The sequence below is a fragment of the Ammospiza nelsoni genome, chromosome 16 (genome assembly GCF_027579445.1).
Source record: "Ammospiza nelsoni isolate bAmmNel1 chromosome 16, bAmmNel1.pri, whole genome shotgun sequence".
In the NCBI taxonomy this organism is placed as follows: domain Eukaryota; kingdom Metazoa; phylum Chordata; class Aves; order Passeriformes; family Passerellidae; genus Ammospiza; species Ammospiza nelsoni.
In genome coordinates this window covers 10,995,084-11,007,278 of record NC_080648.1, presented here as the reverse complement: position 1 = coordinate 11,007,278, position 12,195 = coordinate 10,995,084, and the positions used below count along the sequence as shown (strand labels likewise).

At 41.5% G+C, this 12,195-nt stretch overlaps 1 protein-coding gene across 1 annotated transcript in view; it reads right to left on the bottom strand.

Moving 5' to 3' along the window:
• SPOCK1 (SPARC (osteonectin), cwcv and kazal like domains proteoglycan 1) overlaps window positions 1-11,990 on the bottom strand; it is a 265,054-nt gene extending 253,064 nt beyond the window's left edge. Inside the window, exons 1-2 of the mRNA XM_059483545.1 lie at window positions 11,744-11,990; window positions 11,199-11,366 (exon numbers count right to left, since the gene is read on the bottom strand). Of these exons, the coding sequence (XP_059339528.1) occupies window positions 11,199-11,366 (168 nt within the window). The 5' untranslated portion in view covers window positions 11,744-11,990. The remainder of the gene's footprint in view (window positions 1-11,198; window positions 11,367-11,743) is intronic.
• Window positions 11,991-12,195: the final 205 nt, after the last annotated feature.

Genomic DNA, 12,195 nt, shown 5'->3' with positions numbered 1-12,195 from the left:
ACTATCTCAACAGAAACTGATGCTAAGGTTGTGAAGTTACTTTAAAAAATACTGATAGCAAAATATGGCCCATAAGAAGTTGTTTGGATTTCTTTTTCCTTTACATACTGAGATAGGACTATTTGTGATGCCATATGTTACTTTACAAGGGGAAGTTTCAATATATTTTATCACGGTTCTAAATTTGTTTATAGTAGCTTTTTGTGAATGCTCAAAAATTGTTGATCTATATCCATTAAAGTTCCTTGTACTCGTGTTCAGTCTTCTTTTCTCTTTTGCAGGCAGTGCACACGGATAGGAAATGCTTGCTCACAATCTGCAACAGCACTGTCTCCAGGGGAAAAGGATTACATTTCATCTCAGGTTATAAGTTCATTACAAGTCACAAAACCTTTGCTCTGCTGAGCTTTTTAACTTATTAAGATAAGACACATGCATAAGAAAGAAAGCACTTCATCAGAAGAGACAAAGGCTTTATAAAAAGGAGACTAAATATAAAACCAGACATTTGTGTCACAGAAGAATCCTCATTTCAGTCCATCTTGCCTCATATTCCAATGAAAACAAACCCTTAAGTGTCTTGTTATATTAAACTTAACTTTGTTATATAAGCATGAAGAGACTAATAAATCTGTGGTCACTGATGTGAATCACCATATCCTTCCTTATGAGCAAATATATCTGGTTTACCAGCTTCCTTCATGCTGCATAACTGCAGTTCTACACATAATTGACAGTATGCAGCATTTTAGCAGTTTATATTTACTCTAATTAAATGTGGCATAATTTCCTTTTGGATGCTGCTGTCCTGAGTGAACCATAATGTAGAGATTCATGGTTATGCTTAAGGAATACTGCAGACAATTCTGTATTTAAACCACTGATTATCATATGTTTATAGATATCCCCACTGAATGCAGCACTCCAGTGTACTTTTATTAAAACAGGGTTTTTTTTAGACAAGTTTTAAAAAGATCAGTAGATGTAAAAGACCTGAGCCTCAAGAGTTTCACTAGATGTAGTTTAATATAAAAATTAGGTAAACACAGGAAATCCACTCTGCCTAATACCTCTGCTTTAACAGGAAATACCTAGTCCCTCTCCAATATGCTATTCACCTAGTGTTAAATAAATAATAAACAACATTTAGCTAACATAAAAGATTGCTTACCCTGACTTTACTATTAAAAAAAAAGGGAACAAAATTTATCCCTTATATACCTTGAGTGAAGTTAATGTTATCAAACAAGAAATGAATCTGGGCAAATTAACACTGCTATCAGATAGTGGCACATATATCCACACAGACCTGTTAAGCTTTGTCTTTCTGTATTCCAGCACAGTTCATCGCTCTGCAGAAGAGCACTGTCCTGGGACTTGCACAACATAAATATTGTTGTTATATCTGGCATTAGCTTGATGGATAACTCTGAACCAGCTTTATCCTCTGCTTTCACATCTGTCTAATCTAGAATACATCCCCACGTGCTTAACCATGTCAGAAAAGTGCTTTCCCATGTAGTACGGGATGACACAAAAAGATTCAGGATTTTCAAGTGAGAGGAAGGGTCCCCAACTCGCACTGCCCAGCTTGGTCCTCTGAGCGGCTCCAGCACTGGAGAGCTCCGGGCAGCACAGCCAGCTCATTGAGCTGCTCCAGCACCAGACAGCTCCGGGCAGCACGGCCTGTTCATTGAGATGCTCCAGCACCGGGCAGCACAGCCAGCTCATTGAGCTGCTCCAGCACCAGACAGCACAGCCTGTTCATTGAGCTGCTCCAGCACCAGACAGCTCCGGGCAGCACGGCCTGTTCATTGAGATGCTCCAGGCCTGGACAGGCACAGCCGGGCTCTGAGCGGCTCCAGCACTGGACAGCTCCGGGCAGCACAGCCAGCTCATTGAGATGCTCCAGCACCAGACAGCACAGCCTGTTCATTGAGATGCTCCAGCACCAGACAGCACAGCCTGTTCATTGAGATGCTCCAGCACCAGACAGCACAGCCAGCTCATTGAGATGCTCCAGCACCAGACAGCACAGCCTGTTCATTGAGATGCTCCAGTACCGGACAGCTCCGGGCAGCACGGCCGGGCCCCGGAGATGCTCCAGGCCTGGACAGGCACGGCCGGTTCATTGAGATGCTCCAGGCCTGGACAGGCACGGCCGGGCTCTGAGCGGCTCCAGCCCTGGCTGCCTCTGCTGGACCCTCGGCAAACCCTGCAAGAGGCAGAGCTGCACTCTGCTCCGGCAGCAGAGCGGGCACTGGCACACGTACACAGACAGAAGGACTGACAGAGCTGTTCTAGAAATAAAGTGTTCAAAGTGCAACACTGTTGTTATTCACCAAGAAATGCCAGGGAATTCTGAATTCTCTCAAAATTATTTTTATAAATATTTACCAGTTGTAATCAAATTCTGCCAAGAACTTCAACACCCCTAGTACACACAGAAACACTATTCTACAAGCAATGTTTTCTACTCCCTTGAAGAAACAACTTAGCCTAATTTCTTCTTAATCATACAAGTATAATTTTCAGCCTCTCTACCATTCTCTAACATTTAAGCATCCCCCCTACTGAGTTCCAATGACTGCAGCTACTTTTCCCTTTCTACCTCAATCTTTTGTCCAGGTTCAAGTTCTCTAACTGCTGCCACTTGAAGAGAAAGCCAGAAGGGCCAAACACTAGAAGATAGTACACAACACTAGAAGACAGTGCTGGAATAAACTTCTGAAGGGACAACGGAATGCAGGGAAAGAAGGATGAAGACTGATGTCCAAGCTAAAAACCACACAAAATTTATGCTGTGCAATTTCAAATGAAATTGTGTACACTGCTGAATTTCCTGATTAGACAATTTCAAAGCAACCCGCAGAGACAGACAAGTATCACTTACCTCTGTCAATCCCTGTGCTAGTCAGAACTCAACTGTAAGCCGTGATATATTGAAACCTTTTTCAAAAACTAATCTGAAAAGAGTTACTCTGACAGTAAATTTTAATAAACTATTTTTCTATCTACCTGGGAGAAAGCAATCAGTGAAGTAAATTTATGACACAAAGTTCATTAAGAGGACAGCTGAGATCACAGAATTAATTGAAGTCCCCATGTACCTATTTAATGAGAATGATTTTCTGTTACCCAGGACTACAAGCCAAGTCACAGAAGTGACAGATAAAGACCAATCTACTCCCTGCCAAAGCCACTATTGAGTAGCTTAGCAATTTATCTGTAAACTGAATTTTGAATCATATCTTAGCCTTGAAAGTCATTAGACATTAGCTGCTCAGTCCAAACATGTAATTCAATTTTCACTGCCAACCTGCTACAGCAAATCCCCCAAAGATAACTGCTGGAGTTATCTAGCTGATAACAGACTGCTTACTCAGAGTTAGCACTTGGTAACTCCACAGCAACAAGTCCCTTTCTAAAGCTGGAAGAGTTAAGTGGTGGAAGTACAGAAAATCACACTGGAGGCAGCAGCACCACCTTAATTTTACTCTGTGTCAATTCTGCTTTGTTGTTTTGGTTGAAATCTATAAAATGTGTACTTTGTAGACTACAGATCTTTGATTTTCAGATAGTTTGATTCTTCCAGGGACTTTGAGGGAGCTTCTTCTATTTACCAGCCAGACACCTGATCTTTCAGGCTTTTCCAATTCCACAATGTCCTCCAAAAGGCAAAGAGAACTGTTTAATCTAACTGGTCTGTTATGTACTGTGGATCTTTGTCCAAGAGAACAGGAAGATAAGCAATACAAGAATCAAACTCAAGCTTCACTAAAATCTTTGACAATTTGGCAATTTTTGACAACTAGCTTCAACATAACCAAGGGTTCACTACAGCTCCTTTGGACAAATCTCAGTTTTGGTTACATAAGGAAAGGAATAATCAAACTGTCCTTGCATAAGCAGATGTTATCTAAAAGAAATAGGTTTTCACACCCCAGATGTAATATTTGAGCTCCACTTTCCTCATGAAATCCTACTTCTTGTAAAAGCAGCTCAGCTGCTCCACCCTAAATTCAGACAGGCTTGCATTTTACCCTCAAAACACACACACAATAAAGACACACTGACTGGAATTCCATATCTCTAGCCTCATGGTTAAAATTATAAGTATAAAGCAAATAGTTAAAATTTATGAGAAACCCCATCCCATCCCCTTATCTCCCCTACCCCCCCAAAAAAGAGGTGACAGTATCCTTGATGGTCAAAACAGGGTATCATAAATACCCTTTTGGCCCTTGAGAATAATGGACTTTTTTTTCTGGACCCTAACCCTGGACAATTTATCTAAAATAAAAGTAGTATCATTTACCCACAGACACCTGAGCTTGATAGCAGCTCTTACACTAACCAACATCAGAACTCAGCCTCCTATAATGATTTTCAATCCACCCATTTGATATTACACTGAGACATGGCTCATTTTTGTGGCATTTTTTCCTTTTTCCCTTTTGTGAATTTCTCAGGAATCTGACAAAATTACATTTTGAATTTGGAATAAAACAAGCCCCTGTAGAAAAGAAATCCACCAGGAGGTGGGGGTGAGGACAGGACAGGGGCAAGCAATATAATACAAGAATGGTTACTCTAAAAATGCATAAAACATGTTGGAGAAAACGTTAAAAGCACAGAATTTCATGGTAGGGATATGATTTGTGACTGCAGTCTGCAGAACCCTTCTGTCAGTGAGGAAACTATTAAAGTTATAATTTGAAACATAATACAGAAACTAACACCCTAGTTTTGTACTGACCTACTTAACTTTAGAGTCTTAGGTAATTCCTAGGGAAGCTGGATAAATGTCAGTTAATTAGAAAAAGCTGGCTCTCTGTACCTTCCTTAAGTTAATTATTCTGACATAAATGCCATTATTTTTCCCCTTGTCCACTGCAAAAGGAAAGTGTCAAGTTAGAGAAGGGCTTTTTGAAAAAGCATATCTCCTCTGTTGTAAGAAGCTGATTATGCATTACACTTGCACAGATTCAGTTTCATGTTTTCCTATTCTTTTAAATTTCATGCAAATACATCTCAGCTGTACTTTTTGATCACATTTATATTCCAGCCTTGTCCCCCTGTTGAGTAAGAATTGCTCCAAGAGAACCTATGCTAGAAGTGCCTGGGTAGACTTATAAATCACATTTCAACTCTGTTGTACTGCAGATCCACTGGAATACACACACACACAGTCTTCACCTTCAATTAAATCTCAAGGTGGGCTTGCAATGACAATCTCCTGGGAAGCCAGCCTGAGGTACCTGTGCCCTGTCACAATCCAGCCACTTGGTACATCCATTACCCAGCCAGGAAATATTCTTCAAGAGTACTGTAACCTTCCTTATGACTAAATTCACTACAAATAATTAGCAGGACCTGAATGGATTCTCCAGGAATGTATGTATTGAATGTACCAATAACTGCTTCACAGAAACACTTGTGCTTATATTTGAGGTAAAAAAGAAAAAAAGATATGTTCTGTTGATCAAGTTATCGGCAGAAAAATACTTAATTCTTCCTGTAGACCTAAATAAAATATTAAAAAAAATAGAAAATGCAATATCAAATCTGGTAGTGAGACCCATTGAAGGCAGGTGTTTGCAGGGAAGGAACAGCAGAAAGAACCCAGTCTACAGAAATGACCTCTTATCTCAAAAATCCCACCAGAGCAGGAGATATTTGGGCATCATAGATAAGATTCCACCACACTACATGGATAAGGAGCAAGCCAACATCCAGCGAGGGGCTTTAAATCTCATGATCTAAAAATCCAAGACCTTTAGAATCTTGACACAATGCTGGATTTTGTGTCTTTTTCTCAATAAACATTCTGAAGAAAATAAACTTCTTTGTAATGACTTTTGTTTGAGTAAATGAATGTATTATATTATTTCAAAACAGGGTCTTTTCTCCTATGATGCTGGAAGGCCTTTGGATCAACAACTCCATAAAAATCTTTCATTAATTTTACTGATCAGAAGAGCTCACAATATTCATAATTAAGTGGTCCCTTCTATACATTGTACATTTTTATGTCTTCAATAGAAGCAGAAATCTTTCATTTTCTGCATTCCTACAATATATTTGCTCTCCTCAGAGTAGCATTACTTTTGCAACTTAGAATAACTCTGCAAATCAATGAAAGTACACAGGCTTTCCCTCTCATCTATTTCAAGCTGAGCTGCCAGGACCCAGAATAAATTTGTGTTAGCTCTCAATTCCATGACCTTCCACTTTGTACTTTTAAATTTCATTTCATTTCTATTACCTGAGTTCCCAAGGTCTTCCAATTCTGCCTGCTTGGTATTCCAACCCTTCTCAGTACTGGTCATGTTCTCCAACTCCCTGCTATCAAGTTTCACTACCACACTTCTAATTTGGGGCTAAAAAAATCAGAAAATGGTAAGAGCCAACAAGTGGAAACGCAGTGAAGAAGTGTGAAGAGCCAGCCCAAATGACAAAAATCAGTGGCAAAGCTGGAACAATACAAATCCCCCAGTTCCTAATCCTGTATTTGTTTTGTCCCCTAACACTGCACTTCTGATCAGATGTGAGGAGGAATTTGCAGGCTCAGAAAGGTGATGTACATTAATACCTGACAAAATTGTCCCTTCAGTGGTTTGTGTCAGAAGTCTAATATCTGTCTAACCTGTTGATAGCCATCCTCAGCAGGAATAGTGTAACTATTTATCCCCAGCAAGTCTGAGCAACGTGTACACACAGATGATGACATTTCATTCCTTGCTTCTTAGCTTGCACAGTCTCAAAGCATCTCCAGGCATAAAACACATGGAGGTTTTAACATGATAGCCTGAACTGAAACTCTGTAAGCAATAAAATTTAGAGAAACAGCTTAGTTCATGTTCAGAACGTGGTCTGGCAGCCTGCCATGCATAAACATGCACTGAAACCAGAGTTCATGCCAAGATTCTTAGCTTTCAACTTCATAGAAATTCCTTGTGGGGTTTATACTAGATCCTCTTAGTTCATTTAACTTTTTTCTTCCTTTTTGCAGTTTAATCCATGGCTAGTTGAACTCATTACCTTTTTATATATAAGCATTAATAATGTAATAGACATAACTCCAAGCAGAAGTAATAGAATTAGTCTGTTCGCATAATTTTGATTAAAGACAGATCTAACACTAAAATGACATTTATTCTGTGCCTTCTGTGCCAAGCCTCTATGAGCACAATGAGATGCTGCAGTGTGACCTGTTACAACAACATGTATGTTTATTCCATAACAATAAGGGAATATTCTTACATCCCAGGGCTTGGAAGAATTCATTCAGCAACCAAATCTATTCTGAAGCTCCTCTCAAGCCAAAGGATCCCTCTCCACAGGTTTGATCAAAAGATTGAGGCCTTCATATTTGGGTTCTTGGTATCAGAAGGTCTAATTTGACTTTCATAATCCTCATGTCTGCTTTTCCAAGCCTCAGATCTGCACAAGGGAAATAGCTGGAGGTCCTCCCCAGAGAGTGCATCTTGCTTACTTTTTTCTTTTTCCAGTAATAATTACATTGATTTACTTCTTATTTTTAAGAAACTTACTAGTCAGTTACTTAAGTATGTACCAAGCCACATTCAATATATGGATTAGGTGAATAATAAATTCCATATTACCACAGATTCTGAGCTCTGTCCTTTCTTATTTACAGCTTAAACATATAGTTGTGAGGAAGAAAAATACTATTATCCCCAGCTGTAAAATGAAACTTAAGATTTTGTCATGTATCACACAAAGTCCATGGCAGACAAGGAAAAAGGGGTGAAAGACAGACTGGAGTAGCAAGTTTAGATTGCACTGAAAACTTATTAATCCCACAGACATTACACTGTTATTGATGCTGGGAAGATGTAAAATATAGAAGATTTTCAACAGCAAATGTTTCACAACAGATCAGTCACACTGGTCTCACAAAGCTGTTTTTTTTTTTTTTAATGGAGAACTTAACCAAGAAATTGTGTTCAAATCACATGAAAAGATTGTGTTGTAAACTGTTGTTTTAGACACATCCCTTGAGGCCTTTGGAAAATGATGACACATTTCACACTATTGAATTCAGTCACATTTAAAAACTTAACATGATTCTGTAGCTGTAATGCAGATTTCAAATTAGGTGTACTTCTGTGCCTTCTTTTCACACAAAAGTAGTGACTGCTGAGACAATAAGTGCAACTACCATTCTGCCTTTGCCCAAAAGAAATATGGGTCACACACAAAAAAAAAAAAAATCAATAATTTCTCCTCAAATTAGGCCATATTGGCCCATAGCTCAATAAGGCTGACCAACCAATTAATTTTGAAAATAACTGAAAATGTTGAGAAATGCTTAATTTAAAATTTTATATTCAATTCACATCATCTGGGTAAACAACCCTCCCAGTACTGCAACATTATGACAGATTTATATGCACATCTGTGTGTGCAGATGTTTCTGCTGATGCACATAAAGTGGCCACACCCACTGAGAGCTTCAAGCATCAAATCTCAGCTCCACACCTTCAGTGTTTTTCCTCACCATCCAGAAGGGCACATTCATGTAAATATTTGTGCAAATATGTTTATATAACATGACATAAATTTCAGAGAGCAGCTAAGGGTAATTGTGCTAATTACTGCAACCTTGCCTCTGCTGATTTACGAGGTACAAGGCTTCTGCCCTGGAGTGACTGCAGTGTCAGATCCCAGAAAGTTTAACAGCAACACCATTTCTGCACTCCAGCCTCCTGTGCAAAGCCTACACTGAGAACCTCATGTAGACATGATGTCTATAAAATTCATTTATTAGTTTGGCAAAGAGGGGAAGAAGGAAGATAATTTTCCTAGAAATAACACATATCCACAAAATGCTGGTCTAGTCCATCCACAGCAACTAATACTCTTATGATGCATCTCATTGGGCAGCCTTTTAAGAAATGTTTTAATAAATATTTTTAAAAACTACCCCCAACAGCACAGCCATTAAGTAAGGACCAGATTTCTTCTAACCACATTTCTTCATGCAAGAATTGTGCTGTCATTGTTGTACTGCTATGCTGGCAGCAACTCTACCTATGCATGTCTTCACCTGTGGGCACAGAAGCTCTGATGGAATATTATGATCCAGTAAATCAATCTGGTTGAAGACAAGTAATTAAGAGCTTAATTATTACATATGTAAGCCTTTTATGTTTTTTTTTTTGGAAAAGGCTTAGTAAGAGATGATTACTAGTCTCTGTTAATTTGCTCCATAAAAGGTTTCATGAATAATCATATGTAAAATGCTAGTTTTGAAGTAATACAATAGAACCATTAAGATGGACAGATAGAAAGATACCCAAGCTTTGCATTAACTTTGTATTACTGCTTTTGCTTGGCAGACCACTGGTTAAGGTTGGTTTTACTTTTCCATAGAATGATTCTTCCTACATTAAAGAGTTCTGAGGTTTATGAGGTTTTTTAGCATTTTCAGAAGGTCTAAAAAAGCATTCTTAGCTGTGAAATCTTAAAATATGAGAGGTATTAATGAATATTTTCCACAAGAAGAGGAATAGTTTCTCTGGACTCATGAGACTGTGTCTTCGGAAAAGGGGCAAGAAAAGAAGTTGCAAGGACTCCAGTTTTAAAGAGAAAAGAAAGAGGGAAGCAGAAAACAAAAATTACATCAATTTAAATAAAACCTTTAAGCCTTGTGATTAACATGAGGCCACCATTTGGAAGGAGACTGTTGAAAGCTTGCTTGCTACAAATCTGTCTCTACTTAGAAGTGTTGTCAGATTAATGTGTCAATTTCATTCAATTTACCATTTTCAAATGCTAGTCAATTCTCACGTCAAGTGGGATGTAGAAATTAACAAGTGAAATCCTCAACCTCTGTTCCCCAGAAGACTAAACCAGATATTTACAAAGATTCCCTTGAAGTCTGGTAAATCTAAGAATCCATTTTTACTGTGGAATGCCTTTTTCTGTACGAGAACTCAGCAGTCCCAGCAGGCGGATGTGATCAGTGACTGCAAGTGAAGACACACTCCAAGACAGCTGTTAATTGATACCATTGCTAAGGCCACACTCTGTTATGCTGAGATTCTGAGCAGCATTTCTCACACAGAGTTGACCAAAACTACAGAAAAACACACGGAGAATAAGCTAAGCAGGGACACACCACATTTAACTGCAATACTTTGACTTCCCCTTTGCAAAGTCAGATCCAATTTTAGGATCGCAGAGACAAAAGCAGAGCATAAAAGTTGGACTTGTTAATATCCTATAAAAGATCAGGATTCCTAAATAAATAAATTCTTAAAGAAGGGCACTACCAGAACTGCTAGCCAGCTCTAGTCTTCCCTTTCCTAGAATCTCACTGTGGCAACGGTGCACAAATCCCAGAAAATAAAGAACATTTAACCTCTCTGTGCTCATGATCAACACAATCAGTAAAGCTTCCATCACACAATCTTGGGCAGACTGAAGCAGGGTTTTCTGTGTGCTCCAAAAAAGCTTCTTCAGTGTACAGACAGCAGAAGTAAGAGGAACTACTTAAATATTACTTCTATTAAAAAAGTTGTATTTCCCTTTCTGCTGTTATTGACTTAATACATGATTGTATTCAAACTAGGGGAAGTCTAGAATTAATTCTGAGCTTAAGAAATTAATTTGTTCTATACAGATAACACATCTTGAAAATATCCTTTTTTTCCAGACTAAAGGGAAAAAAAAAAAGAGCTAAAGCATTGCTTTCTTCAACACTACACCAGCCTCAAAGATCTCTACAGGCAGAATTGACAATAAAATCCTTTCCACAAAAGCTGCAGGCACAAAAAGCTTCGCTGTTTACCACCTTGTGGCTTGAACTGGTAAGTATTCCTTCTTACACACACACCATTCTATCATTTTTCAGTTAAGCAGACTCTTAAGCAGTAAGCACTGAACAAGAAACTTCACTCAAAGTTCCTCAGAGGAAAATCGAAGACCATAAGAACAGCGAGACGGACACCGAGCCCAGGCTGCCCCAATCGATGGGGTAAATCAAGAATGCCACGACTGTGTGTCCAGCTCCCAAACTGCCCTGAGCATCCTTCACACAGGCAGCAACCGGTTGCCCAAGCTGCATTTCTCTTCTTCCCACAGCTCTCGGCAGCCAGCAGCCCCCTGGAAGGATGCTACGGTCAACAACGGAACGAGAAACATGCGGTAAAGCGACAAGTACTCACATCCCGGAATTTGTTCCAGTACTTGTCTTTATCGTACTGCGAGACGGTGCTCAGCCATTTGTCGTTGTCCAGGAAATTGCCATGATTGCTGTTACTCGTGATGATCTCAGGATGCCGGCTCTCCACTTGCAGGAAGCACCAGGCAGCGATCACCAGCACCCCCGACATCTGCAACGAGAGGAGCGGAACGAGGAGCGCCGGGGGCAGCGGGGCAGCCCCGGCTCCTCGGGCACCCAACTTCTGAGGGGACCCAACTCGGGGCCACTCGCCCCTCACGGCCCTCGCCAACTTCTGCCTGCGGAGCTGCCGGCTCCGCCGAGACCCGCCGAACCCCGGCCCAGCCCGGAGGGGCGGGGAACAGCATCAGTAACAACAGTAATAATAACAACAATAATAACAACAATAAAAACAAACCGGGCCGCTGGGGCCGGGCGGGGAGCAGCCAGGGGACAGCAGCGGTTCGGAACCGCAGCCAAGCCCCCCGCGGGCGCAGCCAGCGCTGGCTCCGCGAAGTTTGGCTGCCAGGGCGGAGAGGCAGCTCCTACCTCCGGGCAGTGCCGCCGGCCGGGCTCCAGCACCGTGCGCCGCTCGTCCTCCTCCCGCTGCCGGTGCCGCGCTGCGCCCGAGCCCGGCGCGGTGCCGCTGAGCTGCGTGCGGTGCCGCGGTGCCGCTGCGCTCTGTGTCTGTGTCTGTGCTGTGGCGGTGCCGCTGTCTGTCTCTCTGTCTGTCTGTGTGTGTGTCTGTCTGTGTGCCTGTGTGTCGGAGCCCGCGCGGAGCCGCTGCCCGTGGCGCGTCCCGAGCCCGCCGTGTCCGTGTTGCGGGTGCGCGCGGAGCGGGCGCGGCCGCGGCCTGGCTCCCCCTGGCGGGCGCGGGGCGCGCTGCAGCGCAGGGGCGGAGCGCGGGCAGCGCCGCCGCAGGGCCGGGCCGGGCCGCGGGGCCCGTGAGGTGCGGGGGGCGTTAAACACAAACAAGAGAGTCAGCGTTTAAATACCGCAAA